The 25171-nt window shown below is 45.3% G+C and overlaps 2 protein-coding genes and 1 long non-coding RNA gene across 4 annotated transcripts; 2 read left to right on the top strand and 1 right to left on the bottom strand.

Annotated features, from left to right (window-relative positions):
* Positions 1 to 375: 375 nt before the first annotated feature.
* Positions 376 to 1606, top strand: LOC120670924. Its single transcript, XR_005673439.1, has 2 exons — positions 376 to 850; positions 1181 to 1606. It is a non-coding gene; the product is annotated as an uncharacterized LOC120670924 (long non-coding RNA).
* Positions 1607 to 13282: 11676 nt separating this feature from the next.
* On the top strand, positions 13283 to 17245 carry LOC120669860 (TORTIFOLIA1-like protein 5). 2 transcript variants are annotated; one of them, XM_039949730.1, is made up of 5 exons: positions 13283 to 14275; positions 14363 to 14486; positions 14739 to 15286; positions 16064 to 16425; positions 16726 to 17245. In XM_039949730.1, the coding sequence occupies exons 1-5, from the start codon at positions 13496 to 13498 to the stop codon at positions 16733 to 16735; spliced, it is 1824 nt and encodes a 607-aa protein (XP_039805664.1). In that variant the 5' UTR covers positions 13283 to 13495; the 3' UTR covers positions 16736 to 17245. The 2 variants fall into 2 exon arrangements, with proteins under 2 accessions (XP_039805664.1, XP_039805665.1); XM_039949731.1 differs by having other exon boundaries at positions 13382 to 14275; positions 16064 to 16430; positions 16726 to 17235.
* A 227-nt stretch (positions 17246 to 17472) lies between these two features.
* Positions 17473 to 23931, bottom strand: LOC120669859 (alpha-mannosidase 2-like). The gene is made up of 4 exons (XM_039949728.1): positions 23208 to 23931; positions 22967 to 23116; positions 22118 to 22150; positions 17473 to 20773 (listed from the first exon to the last, which is right to left on the bottom strand). The coding sequence occupies exons 1-4, from the start codon at positions 23820 to 23822 to the stop codon at positions 18020 to 18022; spliced, it is 3552 nt and encodes a 1183-aa protein (XP_039805662.1). The 5' UTR covers positions 23823 to 23931; the 3' UTR covers positions 17473 to 18019.
* Between the last annotated feature and the right edge of the window lie 1240 nt (positions 23932 to 25171).

Below are 25171 nucleotides of genomic sequence, written 5' to 3'. Positions count from 1 at the left end.
TGCTCGGGGCGTTCGTGACCGAGCCCGGCAGTGAGGAAGAGGGAGGGAGAAATAGAAAAGGGGAAAAGAAGAAAGAAAAATAGAGAGGGAGAGGGAAAAAGAGAGAGAGAAAAGAGAGATCGCGGCGGCGACGACGGCCGGACGAGCACGCGCGCCGGTCGGCAACGCGCGGCGCGTTGCGCGGAACGAGGGAAAGAAAGGGATGGGAATTTGTAACGGTGTCGGGACGGCGGGTCGCCGGGATTAGTTTCGAGGAATCAAGATCTCGGACGAAAGGGATTTAGAAAAATTTTGAGCTCAACGATAAAAAAAAATTAAAAATTATTTTTAGCGCTTGATTTATCTTCATAAATTTTTCGGGACATTATACCTCCCTCCTCCGCTGCTCTCCACCACGCACAACTCCGGCAGCACCCCAACCCGCACACGACCTCTGCCTCCACCTCCGTCTGCACCCCCTGTCTCGCCTCCACCGCGCTCCTCCTGAGGGCCCCGCGGCGCGGCCGGAGGCGCTCAGCCCGGGATTCCGAAATCCCCGGCCTCCGCTTCATCACTTCCAAATCCCCGCCACCCGGGACTTCCTCACCTCCCTAGCTCCCTCCTCGACCCAACCCCCTCACGCCATGGCAGCCAGGGTGCCCGGGATTCCAAATCCTGTGGCCGCCATGGCCGCTCAGCCCGGAGCTCCACCTCACCGTCAACGGCCACCTTCCCAACCTCCTCTTCGCCGGTCTGCACCAGCCATGCCTGAGCTCGGCGTAGCTCTGCTCTCTTCTTATGGAGGTCTCGCGACATGAGAGCCACTGCCGTTGGGTGCCGCCGTGCTACCGTCCAGGGTCGCCATAGACAGGTTGCTGCAGCTCCTCTCTTTCTTGCCGTTTTCCTTAACAAAAATAAAAAGAGAAATATGTGAAGGATACATAGGCTTCAATATCTAGCGAGTGCCAGTGCAGCATTGCTCTGTGCTTTGCATTATTGTCGTTTTCCTTTAAGAAAATAATAGAGAGAATATGTCTGAAATACATTTAAAAGTGATTTTCCTACCTGTTTGAACAATTGATATAAGGATAGCTAAAGTCCCATTTTAGTCTAAGTGATAAAATATTATGATTGTTATTTAAGTGGTGGCGGAATCAACTATTGAGCTGATTTTTGGTTGTATTGGTTTTTGTGGATGCAGGGAAGCTGAATTCAGATACAGACTCTGTTTGTGTTAGGACCCCTTTAGGGATCAACCAGTCCTTGACGCCAAGCCCCTTTGTCTTTGGAGAGCGACTTGGATGGTGAAGCAGAACAACAGCCCACAAGACCTTGAGCAGCAGCAACGCCCAATCAAGGACGCTTGCTCCCTGTCTGCCTGCTCTCCTTCCGCTCTGCGCATGGAAGAATGGTTTCTCGTAATCCATTTCTTTCATCTACCTACTTAATGTGCCATCTAGATTATATGTATGCAGATTTGGTGTTGATGGTTGCTCTATGCAGCAATGGACTTGTAATGAACAAATTGATGTTGGATATATGATCTGTATGTTGTTGTTGCTAAATGAAATTGAATTGTGGCTGTCAAAACATTGATCTTGTTTATATTCTATTGGTTAATGTGCAATCATTTTCTCCCAAATTAATTTTGCAGTGTAAGCTGTCAAGGAAAGTATAATTGTTTTGGCGTACATCCTTGGCTGATGATATCCTTTTCCTTGGCTAATGTAGGCTGCCAAGGAAATGTATTAACTTGGGTGTTTTGGACCGCCAAGGAAAGGAGTTTGCTTGGCGGTTGAAGGCAACCAAGAAAACAAGTTTGCTTGGCGGTCAACGGCAGCCAAGAAAAGATGTTTACTTGGCGGTCGATGGCAGCCAAGAAAAGATGTTTACTTAGCGGGCGTACATTTTCCTTGGCGCGCTGAAATTTTTAACAGCATCCTAGTTACCTTGGCGGCCAAACAGCCAAGGAAATAATCCTTGGCAGCTGACTGCCAAGAATGTTGTCTTTTCTTGGCTCTTTATACTTGGCGGGTTTTGCTTGGCGGCCAGCCGCCAAGAACTATTACCTTGGCGGTAAACTTATATTTTTTGGCGGTTTTTGGCCGCCAAGGCAATTCGCGATTCTGGTACTGCCTCCTACTGGCAGGCGGCATAGCTTTGGGTTTTGTTTAGACGTACCATGTAAAGTTTTTGAATTTGTTTTTTCACATTTGAAATATTAAATATAGACTAATCAAAAAAATAATTGAAAAACTCATCTGTAAATTACAAGATGAATTTATTAAGACTAATTAATTCATCAATAACACATATTTACTGTAGCAATTTAGTATCTAATTATGACCTAATTAGGCTCATTAGATTCGTCTCGTAATTTACAAGCAAACTATGCAATTAGTTTTTTATTTCGTCTAGATTTAATACTTATGCATGTGTCGCATATATTTTTTTTGAACATAATGTGTCGCATATATTCGATATGATAATTTTTGAATTTTGAATTTTGCATCTAAACCACGTGTGGCCGGCCTCCTCTATTGACATGGGATGCCACTCATGCCAGCGAGAGGAAGGACACCAGCTGGGTGCAGTGGCTTCCTGTACGCGTTGACTGACCAGGGTGCTACGAATGTACGACCGAATCTCCTATTTTTTCATGGACATGACCAGAGACGGGCTGATGGCACGTCTCGTCTCGGCTAGCTGGCCAGTAGCCAGCAGGACAGGACGCAGACGATAGGACGATGGCTTGCTTGGCCGGACGCACGGCGTGGAGAAGGCGTGGTACGTTTCCCTGGCGCCTGCCGGATGCGTGGCACGGTGGCTAGACGACGCTGGTGGAGATCGATCGAGTTCACGGCCACCTAGGCACCTAGCCCAGCGGCGCCGTGTCGTGCGCCGGCCCTGCACGTACATGCCCTCGACGTGATTGCGTGTGTACGCGCCTCGTGGTGTACGTTGCATGCAAAGCGCAGGTCAAATGCTGCGGTACACGTACGACGCATACATGCCATGCCAGGGCATCTCGGCCGCGCGAGGTGACGCGACCGGGATTCGCCCCGGCGGAGCCGTGGTCCCGTGCAAAGAATATTAATTTTTAGTTTAGATAATCTAAAGATTGAATACTAAAAAAATTATATAATTTTAAATTAAAAATATTAAAGATCAAGTTGAATTGTGAAGATCATAGCCGCTACCACTTCTACCCGTGCGTGGTTGGTTTCGTTGATCTCCACCGGATCGGAAGAGGCGTGGTGCAGCACCGGCCGGGCCGGTAGGCGGCGGCGGGCATCAGGAATTCACAGGATGGAGGACATGCACCGGGTCTAGCAAGTCGCCACTTGCCACACTGGGCTGGGGTTCGATTACGCAGGAACGCATGCGGCCCGTGTAGGGCGGGGAATGGGCATGCCAACACTATCCCATCCCCCCCCCCCCCCAAAAAAAAAGCTTTCCTTTGCCCCCCTTTTTCTTTTCCTTGGCGGTGTGATCTTTCACGAGTTTAAAGCTTAAGTTCCATTTACCATTACATTAAAATACTCGACGATTTACATATTACATGCACATTTAAGCTTATATTAAAGCTGTAAATTTTTGCTGCCGACTCATCAACAACATTTCAGCCTTTTGAGGAATTACCTTATGCAAAAAAGTTGTTTGACAGTCTTTTTTGGTAAGGCAGCTGGTTGTTATTTGCAACCAACATGAGCTGCAGCTTACAGTATATATTTTGCAACCGAGTTAACGACCACACAGCCCTCTCCTCTCTGGCTGCACGCACATGCGTAGAGCTATATGTTTCCATTCCCAGGGCCCTGGCGGGCTGGCGGCGCTAGTAGGTACTACGCCTGAAGCAAACCTGGCAGCAGCGGCTACGGTAGGACAGGCGCTAAATCACCGTGTTCGGCAGGCTGGAGCTGGAGTGATGTGAGAGAAAAATACTGTTACTTGGCTGGTGGCTGGAGGCTGGAGCTGGAGTGATATGATAGAGAAATACTGTAGGGGTTGGAGGGCCGGAGACCAGCCGAATGCAGTGAATATGTCCAGAGAGATCATATCAGTGGCGGAAAACACACAAATACCATGTGAAATAATTGAGCAATCTATGCTACTCGAGATTATTTTCGCCTATCCAACACAATCATTCGCTGCATGTGGTGTGTCATCGGGTACTCTGGTGTCCCCTCCTGCATGCCTTTTGGTGCATCATGTATTCGAGATAAGAATCATTCTGGTGAACAGAGGCACGAATTATATATGTGGCTTATTATGTATACGTAGAACTGTCGATGAATATAATCAAGTCGCCAATGATTAGCTTGATGATTTGCCGTTCGTAAACGGGTAGTACTACTGTACTAGTAGTGTTGTGTTGGATCTCCCCTATAAGCTAGCTAGTCCTGTCAGTGTAGCTGCGTGTAGGAGAAAAGGCAGGCTGCAGCCGGCGTGATATGGATGGATCAAAGCAGCAGATGCTAGTCCTCTTTCGATCAATGCTCTTAGGCCTTTTTAGTTGTGTAAATTTTAGGGTGTAAAGTACCGTAACACTTTCATTTGTATTTGCTAATTATTATCCGATTATGGATTAACTAAGCTCAAAAGATTTATCTCGTAAATTACAGACAAACTGTGTAATTAGTTATTTTATTTAGCTATATTTAATACTTCATGTATGTGTTAAAAGATCCGATGTGACGATGAATCTTATAAAATTTTGGAATTTTGAATGCAAGGCTTAGAGAAGAGCAACCACGGACCATTTGTTGTTGGACAGGCACACCCGGAGATCAAGGCCGTGTTTAGATGCCGTAAAGGCAAAACAAAAAATTTTTGTAAATCGCTTGCATGGTGCATTAAATATAGTCGAAAAATAAATCGCATTATAAAAATGTACTGTAAATCGCGAGACGAATCTAATGAGTCTAATTAGGACATAATTAAACACTAAATTGCTATAGTAATACTACAGTAAATATGCTCTAATAATAGATTAATTAGGCTTATTAGATTCGTCTCGTAGTTTACAGACGAGATCTATAATTAGTTTTGTGATTAGTCTATATTTAATACTTCAAATATTGAAGATTCTCTAATAAAAATGCAAAAATGCAAAATGCAATGTAATCTAAACACACTCCAAATTCTGAAATAAAGCTCTAGCTTCTCTATCAATACATGCCTTGGCAGTAACGCTGGCCACTTCAAAAAAAAATTCCTGAAATGGATACCTGCATGATGAGCCGATCCCCGGCCGTACTCCAAAACCCCGGGTACTCCAGCAGTCCAGCTAGCATTAGGAGAACACTGTCACGGAACTGGCGGACCAATTGACCGCATAAAGTATTAAATGAAGTCTATTTGTAAAAAAAATTTAGGAATAAGTTTAATTTTTCGAGATGAATCTAATGAGCCAAGTTTCATCGAAATTGACTACAGTGATGCTACAGTAACAACGTCTAATTATCCTCCAATCGTGCAGTCAAAGGCCTTATTTGCTAGAATAACAGCTACAGTGCATAATTGTGGAGATAATTTTGTAATTAGATTTTATTAAATATCTTTAATTAGTGGTGAAAGTATCAAAAAGTTTCATGAAACAAACCAAACACGGCCACGCTTCCGCTTTCAGGGGCTTTGCGCCGAGAAGGCGTGCGTGCAGCGCAGGGCGCGGGCAGCTGGAGTGGTGCTGTCTGTGTTGCTGCATCTGCAGCGTGCCCTGGAGCTGGCCCGGCTCCGTCCTCCCCTGACATAGTGACACGCACTCCATATCGCCGCCCGGCGAGGCGGGGGCAGAGGGCTTTCTTTGATTTTCTAGCTTGAGGCCTGTTTAGTTGGAACGTAAAAAAATTTTCGAAAGAATTTTACTAATTTAAAGTATTAAATGAAGTCTATTTACAAATTTTTTTGCACAGATAGATTGTAAATCGTGAGACAAATCTAATGATGCTAATTAATCCATGATTAATTCATAATTAGCGGATGGTTACTGTAGCATCAATGTTGCAAAATCATAGATTAAGTAGTCTCATTAGATTCGTCTCGCGATTTGTAGCCCATACATGCAAAATTTTTTGTAAATAAACTTCATTTAGTACTCCATACATGTATCAAAATATTCAATATGATATTTTTTTGTGTTTTCGAGATTTATGGAGTGAAAACTAAACAAGACCTGGTTGCTGGGTTGCCACTGTATCTCCAAGGACGTGCACGCATCATGCCAGTCTCCAGCAGTCCAGCTGCCCTGCACCGGCCGACTCCTGCGGCTTTTTGCTGACCCCCCACCCCCACCTAGACCTGGTTCACATCGATGTGCATGTACCAAGCAGAAGATGAGCATCAAGCACTATGTAAGGATGTTTTGTAAATAAATTTCGTTTAATACGTAGCTAACTGTACATACCGCTGCAGACTCTACCAATCCATCGTGCTAATCCACAACCATTGCGGTGCTCCGCTCTGAATTTCTGATCCTTCTACAGCTGAGTTCATATAATTTTTTTTGCTGAGTTCACTGGCTTTGTTTGGTTAGTTTTTGTGCTAGAAGTAGTAACACTTCGACCGCTAATTACAGTGTCAAACAAAACTATTTTGCGAAACCAACTCTAGAACTCCTGTGCTAGGAATCTGAAGAATCTAATGAGATCTTTGACCACGTGATTAGAGGATGCTTGCTGGTTGCTATAGCATCACTGTAGTCAATCATAAATTAATTACCGTTATTAGATTCGACGCAAAAAAGTTATATCTATGCCTAAAAAGATTTTACAAATAGTCTTCATTTAGTACTTGATGCATACGAGATTCTCCTTTACGTATATGCTAGGATTGCAGCGCGATCCAAACGAGGCTAGGCCCTTGTTTAGAGGTAAAATTCAAAATTTCGAATCTATCACATCGAAAGAGAATCTTACATGTATGGAGTATTCAATCTAGACGAAATAAAAAATGAATTGCATAGTTTGCTTGTAAATTACGAGACGAATCTAATGAGCCTAATTAGAATATGATTGGATACTAAATTGCTACAGTAATTGCTACAATATATATATGCTCTAATGATGAATTAATTAGACTCATTAGATTCGTCTCGTAGTTTACAGACGAGTTCTATAATTAATTTTGTAATTAGTCTATGTTTAATACTTCAAATGTATAAAAATTACATTTCAAAAATGTTACGGACGCAACTAAACAAGACCTAGAATGCTTTTTGCAGCACGATGCTCTGGTCCTTCCTTTGAATACTACCCTCCCGAGTCCCGGGGACCCAAGCGGCGCCGGCCGCCGGTGTCTTGCTTCAGCGCAGCCTGCTGGGATCGTTCGTTTTCGTTTCGTTCCGCTGGATCGTTGGTTGCTGTTTCTTTCCCAACAGAAATTTACAAGGGAAAAATATTTACAAGCGTCTTTTTTGTGCACTTATAAATACTCTTGGGAAGCCATTTGCAGTTGAAAATAATCACAGGCCTTCCAGACAGATCCTTATGGTAAATGCAGACCGGCTTCACATACGAGTTGACTGAGGCTTTGTTTAGATGGTGTAAAGTTTTGGTGTAATATGTCACATCGAATATTTCGGCACACGTTTAAAGTATTAAACATGGACTAATTACAAAATAAATTACATAATCTGTATGTAAATTACGAGGTGAATTTATTAAGTCTAATTAATCCATTGTTATAGCATGTGTTACTGTAGCAGTTTAGTATCTAATCACGGTACAATTATGCTCATTAGATTTGTCTCGCAATTTACAAGCAAATTGTGTAATTAGTTTTAATTTTGTCTATATTTAATTCTCCATGCTGGTACCACAATATTCAGACCCTTTTTGTACATGAATTCTTTTTAGTCCCTATCACATCAAAAAAATCTTACCATTTAGAAGTATTAAATAAAATATGTTTATAAACATTTTTACACAGATGACTGCTAATTCGCGAGATGAATCTAATGAGCCAAATTAATTCATAATTGCTGTTCTTCCGCACTTATGTGGAGCTTATGGAAATCCCGCAATGAGATTTGTTTTCAGGGCAAAACTTGGATGGGGGAGAAGCTGATCATAAGAAGAATGGTGAACATGTTGCAAAACTGGCAAATTCTCTTCTCGGATGGCGACTGGAACTTGCTGAATCAAGTCCTGGTCCGTTTAAACAACAAACTGAATCAACCGCTGGCGCTACTGGGTACAAGCTCGACGACTCTACCTCAATCATCCTTGATGGCGGTGAGCGGATCAAGTTTGGATCTGTTCCCTGGAAGGCAGGACTCTACAATTGCAATTGGAGGCGCTACTGAACCGCCAAGTCTACCTCAGTCGCCTAGAGTTCCTGGATTGTTTGTCACACCTTGCTTGTAATAAGTAGATACTTTTCCGTTTGCTTTCTTTGCTCCGTGTGAGCCTGCACTTTTACACGCTTAAACTTCTAACGCCGGCTTTGTTTCGGTGAAATAAAGCGGGGAAACCTTTTCTCTAAAAAAATCTATTTGCAAAATTTTTTAGAAATGGACGTAATTTTTCGCGACGAATCTAATGACGGTAATTAATCGATGATTTGATACAGTAATGATACAGTAACCATCCTCTAATCGCGCGGCCAAAGGCCTCATTAGATTCTTCAGGGTCACTAGCGAGGGGTTCTGAAGTTGGTTCTATAAGCTAAATTTGTTTAACATCATAATTAACTGTCAAAATGTTACTGTTTCTAGCGCGGGAAGAAACCAAACAAGGCCGCTATCCTTTTGTGTGCACGCGTCAACGGGTACTGTCCCAACCGGAACCCGAGATCTCGAGATGGCTCGCTCCACCACGGCTCGGTACGAACGAATCTCCTCGGCGGGCGGTAACCACTGACCACTACCAGAGCTGGGCGCTGTTTGGATGTTCAGATCCAAAATGTTGGATCGAAGAATTTTAATTTTTAAAATATTAAATAAAATTTAATTACAAAACTAATTGCAGATTTTTAGAGCTGCTTTGCGAGACGATTCTAACAAAGTATATTAATCCACGATTAGTGGATGATTACTGTAGTATCACTGTAACAAATTATGGCTTAATTATCGTCATTATATTCGTCGCGAAAAATTACATCTATCTGTAAAAAGATTTCGCAAATAAATTTTATTTAATATATCATACCTGCAAGATTCTTTAATCCAAAAAAATTAAATCCCTGCAACCAAACAGGGCCCTGGGCACCTGGCTCTGGCTGGCTGGATTGCACAAACAAGCGAGGGCGGAGTACGGAGCCGAGGACGCGACGCGCACGGCGGCGCACGGCCCGTCCGGCCGGCGCGCGCGGCAGCCCATGCCGACCACCGCGGCTTTTGTCCCGTCCGCGCCGCCCGCGCGAGGCCCCTTCACGTGAAGGAAGACGAGAGGATTCGCCGCGGACGGGCGCTAGCTAGCTAGCCAGGAAAACTAGCTGGCCGCCGAAGCGCCGTGGCTTGGTTGGTCAAGAACAACGGACAAGTACAAATCCCGTGATCGCCTAGCTAACTAAGCTGCTACAAAGTACTTCAGAGTCTCGCAATGCGTGACCCAGCAAATTAATCAGGCAACCCTGTCCTCGCAACCATTCGAGCCAACTTTGGTCGCGCAGGAAGCAACTGCTCAATCCTGTGCCGGAGATCGTGCCGTCGTGCGGCGATGGTAACAAACCAGAGGGACCGCTCGCACCGCCCAGCACGGCCGTGGTGTGGGTGGCCGCCACGCGCCCACGCTCACGGGCGCGCCTCGTCCTCGTCCCGTCGGCGCGCCCGCGAGGCCGCGACCACGCTGGCCTGCCCTGGATTCGGCGAGGCAGGGCGCGGGCGCTGCGCCGGCCTCCGCCAAACCGGCCGCGGGCACGCGACGCGAGCACCCGCCCGTCACCCGTGGTTTCACGTGAACTGGAGCGGCCGTGGCGCGCCGCGCACGGAGGGATCGGCCGGACGGTGGCGCCAGTTTTTATTAAAGCACTCAGGAGCACTGAGGAGTTATTTAAGATTTTGGACGTCCACCCTACCCGAACTCAACACAGAGGAGACTGTCCGATAAATCTCGAAACGCGCCATACCGAAGCACTCATATCACACGCACACTCACTCACGCCCACCACAGCATCCGGTGGAAAAAATCCCGCGCTGAGCAGAGCTCCAACGCGGGACCGGCGGCCTCCACACCTGGAGCGCGCGCCAACCGAGCTAGGCTCGGTCCCCGGTGGCGCCAGGTCTCGGCTTGCCAGGCGGCGGCGAGCGGCTGGACGCCGTGGGGTAGAGAAACGGTGGCCCTTTTTGTACGGTTGCGGCCGCCTGCCTGCAGTGTCCCGGGGGCCCCGCGGCGGCCAGGCGAGCGGCACATGCTCGACGGCGGCTGGCCGGGGAAGGGGGCGCGACGGTTGTTGGATGAACACAGCTCGGGCAGTCAGGCAGGCTCGTGATTGCCCTATTTGCCTGAGCTCCGGCGAATCAGCTTGCCTGTCTTGACGGCAACAGAGTTTACTCGGGCACACAGAGTTCTCTCTCTTTTGAAATTTGAAAACTGACGGTGGAGTGGTGCATGCGGCGGCAGACCAGGCATATCTTCTTCTCCCCCCCGTTGATACAAATGTCAGGAAAACAGCTACATTTCACTGGAGGGGATAAAAAGCAGTTTCCTAAATTTTAAGCAGTGCGATAAATTACCATACCATATATCATATTAAACTGTAACTGCAAGCTATGCCTGCACGTTTAAAGCTGCAATTCTAAAGTTTATTACAAAGATGGTAAAAAAGTAGCAAACTGCAAAAATTCCAAAATTAGTGATTGCTCTGTTTCATCAATGGAGGGTTCTCTGACAGAAAACTTTCAATGGCCTCTCTTAATACATTCAATCTAGCACGCTATTGCGGTGATAAATCGTTCTCAGCGAAGTTTATATCGCGCCGAATTCCTGGATTACTTCCAGCATCTTCATATGTACTTCCGGCATGTCCCTTCCCCACAAATTGATAAGCCATCTAACCTTGACAGAGAAAAAAGATGCGCTCTCAAGACGAATTTTTTTTCAAAACCGGCTGAGACTTTGTTATATCTTTTATCCAGAAATGGACGAATATACCCTTTTCTCCGATTGGTAAGAAGATGCCCATCCTCTTCACCTGCTACTGTCGCCGGCCACTTAGGTTAGGTCCTAGCCAGTGAAGATCAAGTGTTAATCTCAAGCCGCGATCGAAGAACATTTCGATAATCGTGTCTAACCTGCTCGTGTTGCGATGTCTAGATCAATCATCATTTTGGTAGGGATGCCCTAGCTGCAAAGTAGTTGGCATTTTTCCCTTTCTTTACCCACAATATTCTTGTCTCTGTTTTTTCTTGTTTATCCCAACTGGGTTTTTGTGATGTTATTCTAGGCACCACAAGTCCCCTGCTCGAGCTCACATGGATATTTTATTAGAATATGTGCTAGCTTAATGAACAATCACTAGTCTAATCTGTCCTGTGATCTGTACTGCTAATTGCTAGCTAGTCGGTGCCAATGTAGATTTAGAACCACGTGCCCTACTAATAATGCTTGTGACAGGGACAAATATCTAGAAAAATTTTAACATACAACGAAAAGCTGGTGCTCCACTGTTTCTACTTTGTAGTCGCAGGCACATACTTTGTTCGGTTTAGAAAAGTGCTATTTCGGATGTTTCAAAAAATAATTTCGATATCCAAATCAAAATGTTTTAATATATTTTCTATAACATAAAAAACTACAACCCATAGAGGTAAATTGCACTTTGGACTAGGTAAAGTTGTTGCCCCATTTTTTTTTTCACTTCGTATCACATCTCTTAAGTGACACTTGTTTCACTTCGCGAGATCTTTGGTGGTGGAAAAGAAACTCTTCTCCCGGCTCTTCAAGAATCAGCAAGATTTGCTGCGTGACACATGTAATGTATATTGACCGTATCAAATGAAAAATGAACTGAAAGCTGGTGCGGCACTGTGCCTGATCGCTGACAGCACACCACACAGCATCTCCCAACACATTCCAAAAAAAAAACTCCCACATTTTTTTAAAGAACCAAGAGAGGTTGCTGATGCAAAGGCAATGTCAGCCACGTAGTTTCCCTGGGCTTCGTTGCTGCGGTTGGTTTTTTCCGGTGGAAGCACCAATCACCCGGTGATAAACAAACACGTCACCCCACCGGAGGAACCACGCAAAAACAAAGCCTGATGACCCTGATCACATGGCATTCCATGTGCACATCTGTCAAAAACACATGTAACCACGCTACACTGTTTCACCGACTGGATTGGCACCCGGCAGAGGAATAGAGAAAGGTTTATGAGATTTGGAGGTTCATGTAGGCCCATGGAATTAGGGCTCTCCCATTGGTCATGTCAGATCACACAGTGCATCTTGAATGTGTTGTGTGGTAAGGATGCTGGTGAGTGGCGATCCTGAATTTTCTAGGAATCAAACTGGCTTGACAGATTGGTTGATCAGAAGGACGCGGCAGCTTAGGGACAAGATGGAGCAGTGTATGAGAGTTGGAGTTGTGGATAAAGTTTGGAATTTATAGTCACATGCTCTTCGATCTCGATGCACCGTTACATCAGCGATGGCGTGCAGTGCGATTTCTAGGATATTCATCCATTGGACGGTGGTAACTTTTATTTGTTTATTTACTGTTACCGGGTTCCTACCGATTTTCCTCTAATATAGTCCTCAAAAGGAGCTGCTTAAACGATTTGTTGAGAAGTGTTTTCAATGAAAACTTCTTTTTTTTAAAAAAAAGATTGGATGAACAATGATAAGAAGCTTCTTTCTTTTTTGTCTAACGCTCTTTTCTTACCAGGAAAGTTTTCTCTCTTTGTTATCGTCATGAAAATTTTATCATTAGCTGGTTGTACGATTCCTACAATGCTAGTAGCCTTATAACTGGTGACACCTTTTGTATGTCATTACTTCCTGGTGACACCTTTTGTATTGTCCTTACTTCCTCCAATAAAATGGCATGGCATAAAATTACTTTGAGATAAACGAAATGCCCAATTACATCTGTCCTACCAAAAAAATTCCAAGGAAAATCACCAACCTTGGATAGTTGGATGCCAGCTTCTGCTGTCAGACTCATTTTCACCACTACTCATCAAACCAAGCCACAAACCAACCTGCCAAGAATTCACCAACTCATCTCCAGAAATGAGCACCAATCGGTGTGTACAAGTACAAAGATGCCAAAAAAAACATCACAATTGCGGAAATGGCATCGAAATACTGCTAAAAAAGACTATTAATAAATGCGCGGCGCTCCAAGATCTCATCTTCCCCCTCCCCTGTCCCTGTGGGCTTGTGGCCTCCCTCCTCTCCCACCCGCCATCTCCTCGAGCTATTAGTACCCGCCACGCCACCGTCCCCCACTCGCCGCCTGCCTCCCCGGACTCCTCGCCACCTTCCTCCACCCACCTTCTGCACCGAGCCCACGACGGCTCGGGTACCGCCGCCGGCGCCGCCTCTCCCGGAGCAGTGAAGGTACACTAGGTGCCATGGGCCCCGCGCCGAGGGAGCCCATGAAGCAGCGGGTGAACCGCTGCCTGCTGCGGCTCTCGGACCGGGACACGGAGGCGATGGCGGCCGCGGAGCTGGACGCGATCGCGCGCGAGCTGGACGCCGACGAGCTGCCGGTGTTCGTGGCCGCGGTGTCCGACGCGCGGCCCACCGACAGGACGCCGCTGCGCCGGCACTCGCTCCGGCTGCTCGCGCTCGTCGCCGGCGAGCACCCGCGGGACGCCGTCGCGCCGCTCGTGCCCAGGCTCGTGGCCGCCGCGCTGCGGCGCGTCAGGGACCCGGACTCCTCCGTGCGCGCCGCGCTCGTCGACGCGGCCCGCGCCGCGGCGGGGGCCGCGCAGTCCCCGCCCGCGGCGCTCGGCCCGCTCACCGACGCGCTGCTCCACGAGCAGGACCAATGCGCGCAGCTGGCCGCCGCGCTCGCCGCGGCCGCGGCCGTCGAGGCCTCCGAGCCCACCGACGACCTCGCCGCCTACCTCCGGGCGCTCCTCCCGCGCCTCCTCAAGCTCCTTCGCAGCGCCGCGTTCAAGGCCAAGCCAGCGCTCATCTCCCTCATCGGCACCGCCTCGGCAGCATCCGGCGGCGGGGCCGCGTCCACCGCTGTGCCCAGCCTTCGCGACGCGCTCACTGGGGATGACTGGGCCGCGAGGAAGGCTGCCGCCGAGGCGCTCGCGTTGTTGGCCCTCGAGCACGGAGACGACCTCATCTCCCACAAATCTTCCTGTATTACCGTATTCGAAGCCAAGAGATTTGATAAGGTCGAATAAGTTGGGATCTTGACCGCGGTATCCTCGTAGATCTGCGGCTTCTTGACATTTTTTTGACACTTTCTTGGCACAATGCAGGTTAAAATTGTGCGTGAGTCCATGAATCGGATGATCGAGGCGTGGAAAGAGATCCCAGACATGGATGAGGAGGTCTGCTCCTCCGACGTGCCACCATCGTCCCAGGCTAGATCTTCTCTCTCAGGTGATGTGGCTATTCTTGAGGTTCTATGCTTGCTTTGGGGTTTGGACTCCATATATTACACTTAATAGTTAGTCTTCTTGCTAAAACACAGAAATATCCGTGCTTATCAGAACATAATGAATGATATACATTTTTTACTGAAAAACATATTTTGGTTTATGGTCTTTTAGAAATGTGCAATTGCCATTCATACATTTGCTTTATTTATTTGTCATGTCCTTTCCTAACATTATGGATTATATAATTGAACAGAGACTGTAAGTGATGGCCGATATCCCACTGATTCCATGGGCTCCAACTCTGCCCCTTCTATTTCAAGGAGAAACTCGTGGCCGACTAGCAGGCAGCCTCCACCGGATGCATTGCACAATGCCAGCAACAGAAAAGCAAGCCCACCTTCCACTATAAGCAAGAAAAATTTGCCTCCGTCACGCCCCAACGCAGACCAAGCCAAGAGCTATGAGGACAAGGTTGATGTAACTGTCTTTCCGGATGCAACACCAATCAAAATGGTGACCGAGGAGAAGCTCTTGAAAGAAGGCAATGTTAGAGAGAGGCTTGAAGCACGGAGGGTGCTGTTTCAGAAGACTGGTGAGAAGGGTTACAAGAAGTTGGTTGGTCCCAAGCCAGGATCTAGAGTTGTTCCGTACAATGGGGATGGTGATTTGGAAGAGACCGCCGGGACCCAGGATGCGCCTGAGGAATTTCAATCAGCTCACAAAGATGAGGACCTGTCCAAGATCAGGATGCAGCTGGTTCAGATTGAGAATCAGCAGGCCAGTTTGCTCAACCTTCTCCAGGTAGTATCCCTTGTTACCTTGCATACCAAACGGCAATAATTCGTTGAAACTCTTAATTCTTCGTACTAAATTGAATTTATTTTTTCTTTCCTCTCTCTTAAGAATATCCCATGTGCATGAGTAGATGAGATGTCATAGAAGATCTTGTTGCATGGAAAAATTTTACACCAAGCAAACTGTGGCGCAAGCTCACTCATTCCCGCTGTTAAAAAAGAACCTACCAGTACCTACTGGACGTTTTTTTTTCTTGTGTAACGTGGACTACTGGACTGATTTGTGCATTGAAGGGAGGTCTCATCCTTCTTGCATCAGGATATTTAATACGTGTTATTTGGCCTCAATGAGCAATGCTGACCGTTTGGTATGAATCATGCATTCATTCAATGCGTCCTGATAGTACCAGTCAAATCAGTATGCATTCAGGTCTGGACAGTGGCATGGTGTGGGGAAACCCTGGACCCCAATAGTGCAATAGGGCACGCACTAGCAATACGGCAGTGTCTTAATCACCGAATTATATTAAATGTATCTTCTTATGTCACCCATACGACTGGTTTATCAGGAACATTGATATTGCCTGCCTGCATCCTAATGTTCTGATCACATATCATATATAGACAATATGTTCTGTGCAACAATTTTATTTTTGGTATTTAAATTTGTACATCTCAATAATAATTAATGAATGATGTTCCAAAAACATGCCTAGCATTGAATTGTTCCTGTTACTCGTAAACTGAAAACACATCTGACCCTTTAATTACTTTTGCTCATCAGAAATTCATGGGGAGCTCCCAGAATGGGATACGTTCCTTGGAGACGAGGGTGAATGGGCTGGAGATGGTATTGGACGAGATATCCCGTGATTTGGCTGCCTCTTCAGGAAGGATTCCAAACAGCGAACCTGACACCAACGCATGCTGCATTCTGAGCCCGAAATTCTGGAGAAGACATGATGGAGGTAGATACACCTCGAGGTACTCCATCTCAGATGCACCAAACTACTCTGAGGAGAGCAAAGCTTCTTACAAGTGGGACAGGCAAAAGTTTGGAGGTCAGGGAGGCGGATTGGTCACCAACCCCATGGCAGAGCCAAACACTTCTTCTGTAAGAAGAGACTCAGCTCAATACATGTCAAGGTAAGGTAATAGAAGCCAAACCAATAAACTCTGTCATCCATGCCATTAGATTTGTTAGGTACACCAATGAAATTTCTTAAGGACGCCTTGGAAAATGAGAGTAGCATCACAAGTAGTTCCTTTCAAACACATCAGAATGAATTTATTATGGCCCCAACCCTAATGCTATCTTCCTGTTATGATGGGGATTTCTTCTCAGTGGCACCAACCTATGTTATTATAGAATTTGCATGGCCTTGTCATAACATTTTTTTTATTCAGTAAAATTGCAACTAAATCGTCACTTTCCGTTTTCTTCAGGTTGGGTTAGCTGCAACAAATCGGTTCATGTGAAGTGAGAACTACTTGTCTTAGCAAGACAGCAGAGCGTTTGAAGATCCCACTATCGGAGCATTTTCAGATGCCTTTTCTTTTCTCCAAGCTTAGAGCTGAGATTATACAAATTTGTGAGGTTTTTATTCATTAGTTGCCTGGGTTTCAGACCCCCTGATATACGGCCTAAACTCTAAAGCAAGACCCTGACCGCGAGCTGGATAATCATGCAACAAATTGCTTGTGGAGATTCGCTTGAGGGTAGAATGCATATGTGGAGTTTAGCATTTAGCAATGAGAAAGTTCTATGTTCAGTTTCCTTCCGGAGCAGTTCCTTGCAAGGACATGTAGTCATGGATGTATCTTGTACTGCTTGTAAATAGTTTGGATACAGTCATGTGCTTGCGATTGCGAGATGTTGTCACAAAATTTTTCTTTGGTATGCTGAGATCATAAAAATAGGGGAAAAGGTCCACAGCTTGCAACAAATGCAAGATATTCTTTGCTATACTTAGCCAATATACTTTTTGCAGATTTCCCTACCAGTGTGGCAAATGGCAAGAAAGCCAGTACAGAAAGTATGGTAGGCCAAAAGTGTAGTATCAGATCAAGCAACAGGATGGCAAAACAACCCAAGGGCTGGCCAAACCTGACTACAAACTGACCGCAGATCACAGTGTCTGGACAATTAGGTTTGTCAAAATGTTGCAACAAAGCATACAGTGTCAAGCAATGTTTGGGAACTTTGTAGCCAGAACTGATGGATGAAACCCCGATAAAGAAGGTGGGGTGAGGCACTCGAGCAATCCTGATGTGCTTACAAGCAGAATTTTGTACATATTATCTCAAAATCAAGAATCGTGTACCTAAACTATCTGGTTTCTGCCAGCAGGCTGATGAAACTACAAAAAGAAAGATGCAAAATAGAAATATACAAATTACAAAACTTGTCTGATATAGGTTCTTGTTGTTGTGTTAGCATTGGCAGGAGCAACACTATAGTAGTGAGCAGACACAAATGGACACTAAGAATTAGCTATGCTTCAGTGTGCCGCAAATCTTCCAAACCATTGTGCATAACCAGAAAAAATGTATGCACCTTCGTCAACAGAAAGGCTGTAACCAAATGCCTCAGCAGCAACGGTCAGGAAGTTCAAGAGGTTCAATCACCAACGTATGAACACATATACATGCAGCACTGTATTTGTTCCAGCACAATCTTGCTTCCACTATCAACTGTTTCAAGATCCATCTTCAGACTTCAGTCTAAGTTGTAGGCAAACTACTCTTCCTGCGATGATGGTAGCTGTAGGTCTAACTTGTATGCCTGAATCTCCATTGGTGAGATAAGAACATTTCCCTCCTGAGCAACATCACCGATCTGCTCAAGGTACCCTAGCATTTCAGGGTCATCGTGTAAGAGATTCAGCGAAGTCGCCTTCACATTCACAGCTGAGAGATCTTTGAACATGTAGAACAGATTTACTGGTTCTTCCCCAACTGTTGTACAATGCAATCCGCCCCTTTTGCAATATGATGAGTCCCAGCCTCTCCTCTGCAACAGAATGGCAAATCTTTGGCTGGCTGCTTCAGCATGAGGAAATCTTAGGGGCTGGGGGACCTTTAAGTTCACAATATGTACATCGCAGGGCAAAGAAGCAGTTAATGGAGTGAATGACTGTTGAGGCAGCTTGAAGGATTTTTCATGAGGTTTTTTGCTCATAAAAGCATGCATTGGGTAGTTCAGATGCGCCCCAACACGGTGCGAGAGGAGAGATGGTTGAAGCGTAAGCAAACTATGGGTTTTAGGCAAAGCTGAGACATTGGACTCCCTGAGGAGATGGAATATAACATTCATGGGCCGGTTGTCCATTACTCCCTGCCCCAGACCACGGCCATCATCCTGAACCAGCCTACGATCCAACATAATCTCTAACCATCCATTTTTCAAGCTTGCTGCCCCTAATGACTGCTTGGAGTGTACAGAAAACCGATTACCAAGTGAATCCTGCAAGAAGGCAAGTGATGGCATTGGGTAATAATTTCCCTGTAGAGGGATCTTATCATATGTCTGCCTCCTACTCATCTGAAAGCCATTTAGATCAGAATAGAAGATCCTTTGGTTGTCAATATTTGTCTTGTACCTGACAATAAGTTCCTTATCATTAAAAACATGGCCGACAAGCTCAACATGGTATTCCTTCTCGATCAGCATATCCTGTATAGAGTCCCCACAATCGTAAATGCGTGTACTATGTGAGAGAGGTGGCTTATGCCATTCAGTTTTTGGAAGAGAATGGGCTTCTTGAACCAATGGCCCTTCAGTAAGGATGAAATGTCCTCCTTCCTCGACAATTGAACGAGCTTCCCCAATTGGTTTGAACAAATACGCTCCACTTCCACGGCTTTTGTACATGCCAATTTCTTCACCTATCACAGTCTGTTCCCCATCCTTGTGACCAGTTACTGTCTGAAGAAGGCCATGACTTACATCAAAAGAAAGAGTGTAATGAGAGTTCTTCATCTCCACTGTTTTGCCTTCCAGCTTTGAACAAACATATGGTTCAGGGCAAGGAAATTGCTGTGAAGCTGTGAATGTTTTTACAACAGCAGGAGTAGCCTTTTCACAATCCTGCCCAGTAACCACATAGTAGGTCTCCAAACCTAGTGCAGGAACAGAAGCCCTCCAGTAAAGACGGTGACGGCCTGTGGATATCTTTTCATCGCTGACAAACTGCCACTCTGGGGAAACTTGACTTTGCAAACAGGAACCATTTGAATTCAGAACAGAAACATCAGGAGTACTTACAACAACCATAACAATCTCATCCCTTGTTTGTTCTATTGGGTTAAAAAAGACAATCGATTGTGCCTTCCCTTCATGAGGGTCAAGAACCCTATGCACCGGCTGAACATCATATTTTGAACGTTCCTGCACTGTTTCAAAATGTGATAGCAATGTAGGGTCAGATCTATCATGGAAATCTCCTAAAAGCACTTCAACCGCCCTGGACATAAATAACTGTAGATCTTGCAGTGAAGTGTGCATTCTAGTGCCATAGTCCACCACAACATGATCCTTAGCTGTGCCAGTTACCCCATCATGATGCTGAAAAAGAGCCAAATTCCTCCTTGCTGCTGTCAGTTTGTGTGAGAAGCTGATGGGGAGTTTCGCACACTGAAACTTCTGACAGTACCCTAGAACAAATGAACCCAGAATCTCTGAGGCACGGAGCGTTTGTTCTAGTACACGGTCAACAGCTTTGAAGAATGGCCTTGATACATAGTAACCACTCCAGTAATCCTGATTTCTATCAGCATATGTAAAGAAATCCCCTGAAAGTGTTGGAAAACCTTGCAACTCAGCAGAACCCAATTCACCTGGGCGTGAATAGTTTATCTTTTCAGCTTCATCTCTTAGTGTGGAGAAGTAATCCTCCAGGGTACCAAATTTGACTTCAGCATTAAGATGGGGATTTGAGTTTATGTAATCAAAAAGCTTCTCGTAATTGCGGAATTGTACCTCTGCTTCATCCACGCTAACATATCGGAAATCATCACCCAAAGGAATGAGAAGTGTATTTGTTCTGTACAAGGTTGACTTTTTCCTGTACTGATCTAGAAGTTTCGTTGCTCTCTCTTGCACATTGTCAGCATCTGTCTCAACAGGATCAAATCTCCATGGGCAGGATTCATAGCTGAAACCACGCATTCGAGCAAAGTCAAACTGGCAGCAGATAGCTGGTTCAGGCCCACATGTATGTGGAATATCATAAGAATAGAAGGGCATCATATGAACAAAAATGTCAGTTGTTTCTTCAATATCCCAGTTCTGCCTCCACAAATATTCAAGATTCTTTTTCATTGCAAGCTCCTTTTTCAGCTCATAGTGCGTTCTCTGGATTAACATGTTATGGAAACCCATTCTCCTAAGCAAATAAGCCATTGTAGATGAATAACCAAATGGGTCGATTGACCAAGAATTTTTAGGAACAACTCCAATAGTATCATTGAGCCACATGTTCCCCTCCATCATCTGTGGAAGAAATCACAAAGGTCAATAAACTTCATCATAATTAAATAATTGTCCAAGTCATGCATTATAATCATATCCAACAAATATCAACTTCGCTCATAGGGACCAATACCAAATCAGGCATTGTAGTGCAAAATTAAAATATTGATTTTGCATTAAAAATATATATCGCATGTAGCCCGGTTCCAATGAGATATACACTGCATTTACTCCTTTGGTTGGATTGATCGATTTCTCCTTGAATCCTGAAGTTCAAGCACCACTGTGGAACTTACAAGGAAAAATAACAGCCCCTCTTTATGGACTGTGAAATTGGTCTTTTGAAATTTTCCTTTCAAATAAAAACTTTAATAATACCTTTTATGTCTCACTAGATAAAAAAATTGACTAATAACCATATGTAAATACGACAGATACCAGTAGTATCCATTATAAATGGCAAAGAGGTGTAAGGTGCAAGCCATTGGCCCAGGTTCAATCCCTCAGGCACACCAGTTTGGAAGGAAAAAAAGTATGAGCTCCCGTTCTTGGATAATATATAGGTGCAATGAAAGAAACCCAGCCCCCGACCCCCGCGCGGCAAAAACAAGGGAAAAAATCAAAGGAAATATTGCCTGCCTAGACCCCAGCATAGAGGTGATATAAGACCCAAGGCCCACATATCTTTCACACATGGAATGGCGTTCTCCAGTTGACGCCTCGCTATCAAGGGGGTAGGCATTTAAAGAGTTTGTGTTTCTTTTTCTAATCCATGATATAGATCATTAGACCCATCCACTAAGCGGTTTATTTAAAAGCTTCTGAGATGAGGATTTCATGCAATGGGCCATGTTTGTATCATCCCACAGGCCTATGCTAATTAGATTTATTATATTCAAATATAAGCAAACCTGTACCATTCATAAGTGTTATTATGCACTATGCGCGAAACTGCACAATGAAACACTCGGGAAAAAGCGATAGCATAGCTAGTTCCCATAAGTCATCCTGTTGCCATCTCAAACCAAGAGTATGAAGTTATCCTTTTTGAATATACTATCCCATAATCTGTGGTGTGCTCTTGCTCTAAGTTTGAAAAATACTGCAGAAAACTTGATCCCAGCTTTAAAACATGAGCAAAATAAGTAAATAGCATCAAACCAGAGTCTATAGCAAATCTCTAAGCATATTTTCCTTTGACATTTACAGTTCCATGTACTTTTCAACATGGTGTGTTCATATGGGGAGTTTCAAATAAGAAAGGGATAAAGAATGCACCTCATTTACACATCAGCTACGGATAGTCATAAGAACAATATTTAGCAAAGAGCAAAGATATAAGAGTTACTCTTTGTGTATACTTGCCTGTTCTATGATGGCAAAGTAGTGGGAGTTTGCCTGCATTGAAAAATAAATGGAATTCAATGTAGCTTCCCTTTAATAAAGAGAAATAAATATGAGAATATATTTTGGCACAAAAGATTAAAACAACAGACAGGACGATAGAAATGACAGTGTTATAAACAGGATAATCAACATATCTCCAAAGGAGACGTTCATATCTGTAGAACAAAGAATGGCTGAAGAATAGAAAGAAGCTCACAGCAGCAGCAAAAATAAATTAAGTGCTATTTGTAGCTATTTAGCCAGTCTTGACTGTTAGTTGAATCTCCTCAGCATGTGTACTAATTTTCAAATTCTAGAGCAACACAGTGTCAGTGTGTGGCATAAATGCATGCTCAGTTGCCACAGAATCTGTAAAATTTCCTAAGTATGAGGTGGGTGGGTAGCACAGGAGTCACAAATACACAACACCCTAGAAGCAGACTAGCCCAGAATCAACTCTAAGCATAGAAACTACAAGCACGCAAACCAACGAGCTACAAATCCAAAAGAAGCTACACTCAATTCATGCCTAAATATGAAACAGCATTGAATGCATACATAGTCCTAAGATTCGAGATCACAATGTGCAAAAGGAGAGACAGTGAAATACAGTGATACAGCATCCTAGTCCTACAACCCAAATTCATTCCTAATCACTAGGAAAATAGGTAATAAAACGTGAAATGAAATTGCATTCCATCCATAGCCTAGACAGGTGATGGAAGCATAGCATGCCAATTAGCCAATGACAAGCACAAGCAAGGAAACGGAAACTACGGTGTACTCCTTAAACCCCATCTAAACCACAAAAATTTGCTTCCCACTCACCTCATCGTTCATGACCCAGCCGCCGCTCACGATCTCAAGCTGCCCATCACGGACAAGCTTAGCGAACGCCTCCTGCTTCTTCCGCGGTGCGTCGCGCCACCACCTCTCCAGGTACGACATCTCCTCCCATATGAACTTCCTTCGTGAATCCTGTAACATAGCAGACTCGTGATGATCGTCGAGAGGGGCAGAGGACCAAAGGCCAAAAGGGAATCTCGAATGAGGAGAAATGGACAGGAACCTTGGAGAGAGACTCGACGATGGTGTCTAGGATGTGGCGCGACTGGCGGTCGTAGTACTCCTCGACGGTGCGGATCCACCCGGGGTCGTTGTGCGAGTGCGGCGCGACGAAGACCTTGAGCTTCTCGCCGTCCCACTCGTCGCCGCGGTACTTGACCTCCCACCCCTGCTTCCACGCGCCGCCGTCGGCGTCGAGGAACTGGATCCGGTCGTAGAGGTCCCTCGTGGTGATGTCCACGGGCGCCTCGCGCCCGATCCGCGCCGCCACGGCGGCCGCCGCGGCCTCCGCGGCGGCCGAGTCGTGGAGGCGGAAGGCCGGCCTGCGGGTGAGGCGCGCGCGGGGGCGGGCGTGGGGCGGGCGCGCGGCGGGGCGGGAGGAGGGGAAGCCGAGGCGGTGGAAGGCGAGGACGAAGAGCGCGGCGAAGGCGGCCGCGGCGAGGCAGAGGGCGCGGCGGGAGTAGGGGGAGGAGGCGGAGTGGGGGCCCCCGCGGCGGCGGGAGGAGGCGGGCGCGGAGAGGGAGGACTTGGAGCGGAGGTGGTGGTGCGCCTTCGGCTTGGAGGTGGTCGGGAGGAGCGCGCCGGAGCGGCCCCCGCCGCCGCCGGAGAAGAAGGGCATCGCCCTCGCCTGACTTGACCTCGCGCGCGGGGGGTCGCGAGTCGAGTGGGTGCGCCGTTCCGCTCGTGCCCGGACCTGCACCGGCGATATTTTTGAGCGCTTTGTTTGATTCGCGAGTCGGGGTGGGGACTGGGCGCCTTGGGTTCTAGGTGGGCCAAGTCTGGTGTCACAGTGGCGCCGTGAATTGGTTGGTGGGTTGGTGATCAAGGGCGTGTTTGGTTGGGCGCGTTTAGTTCCCAAAAATTTTCACCCAAAAATTTTCACCTCTCCTTTAAACACACGTATGAAGTACTAAATGTAATTGAATAATAAAATTAATTACACAGTTTGGATGTACACGTCGAGACGAATCTTTTGAGCCTAATTAGTGCATGATTAGCCATAAGTGCTACAGTAACCCACATGTGCTAATAATGCGGTCAAATGCTTCAAAAGATTCGTCTCGCGGTTTCCAAGTGAGTTTTGAAATTAGTTTTTTAATTAGTGTCCGAAAAGTCCTCCCGACATCTGGTCAAAGAATCGATTTGACACCCAAAATTTTTTGCAAACGGAACTAAACGCGCCCTAAGGCTGAAAAAAATTTCGCGAAAACTTTTTACACCTTTGACCATTAATTTAGAATATCAAATAAAGTCTAATTACAAAATCATCTCCACAACCCTCCGTGTAAATCGCGAGACGAATCTAATGATGCCTTTGACGTGTGATTAGAGGATGATACTGTAGCATCAATGTAGCGAATCATCAATTAATTACCGTAATTAGATTCGTCGCGAAAAGTTATATCCATCCCTGAAAACGTTTTGCAAATAGACTTTATTTAGTACTACATGCGATTATTTGTCTTTTTGTGTAATTCTGATTTTACGTTTTAACAAACACGACCCAGCATCAACTGATCATGGTGGCGGAGGTTCCAAGCCATCAGTCAATTTTTTGAGGTGAGGGGGTAGGGGGAACGGATTTAGGTTGTTTGGTTCAGGAATTAAATTTTAAACTATGTCACGTTAATGGAAATTTTGATATTTATTATTATTAAATGAAATCTATTATAAAACTAAGTGTAGAATCTTGAGGCTAAATTACGAGACGAATCTAATGAGATATATTAATTCGTAATTAACATATGGTTACTATGGCATCACTTTAGTAAATTATGAATTAATTAGACTCATTAGATTCGTCTTTCAAATTAGCACTCATCTGTTAAAAAGATTTTATAAAAAAATTATTTGATTATTCTAAATGGTAAATATTTTTTGATGTAACAAAAACTGATGGAAACAAAAGGACAAGGATGGCATGGAGTACGCGGCCCTCGTGAGATTTTTCTTAGGCAATATAGATCG

Source organism: Panicum virgatum, chromosome 4N (genome assembly GCF_016808335.1).
Source record: "Panicum virgatum strain AP13 chromosome 4N, P.virgatum_v5, whole genome shotgun sequence".
Taxonomy (NCBI): Eukaryota; Viridiplantae; Streptophyta; class Magnoliopsida; order Poales; family Poaceae; genus Panicum; species Panicum virgatum.
The sequence above is the reverse complement of the archived record's forward strand: the minus strand, read 5'-3'. Positions and strand labels throughout refer to the sequence as shown.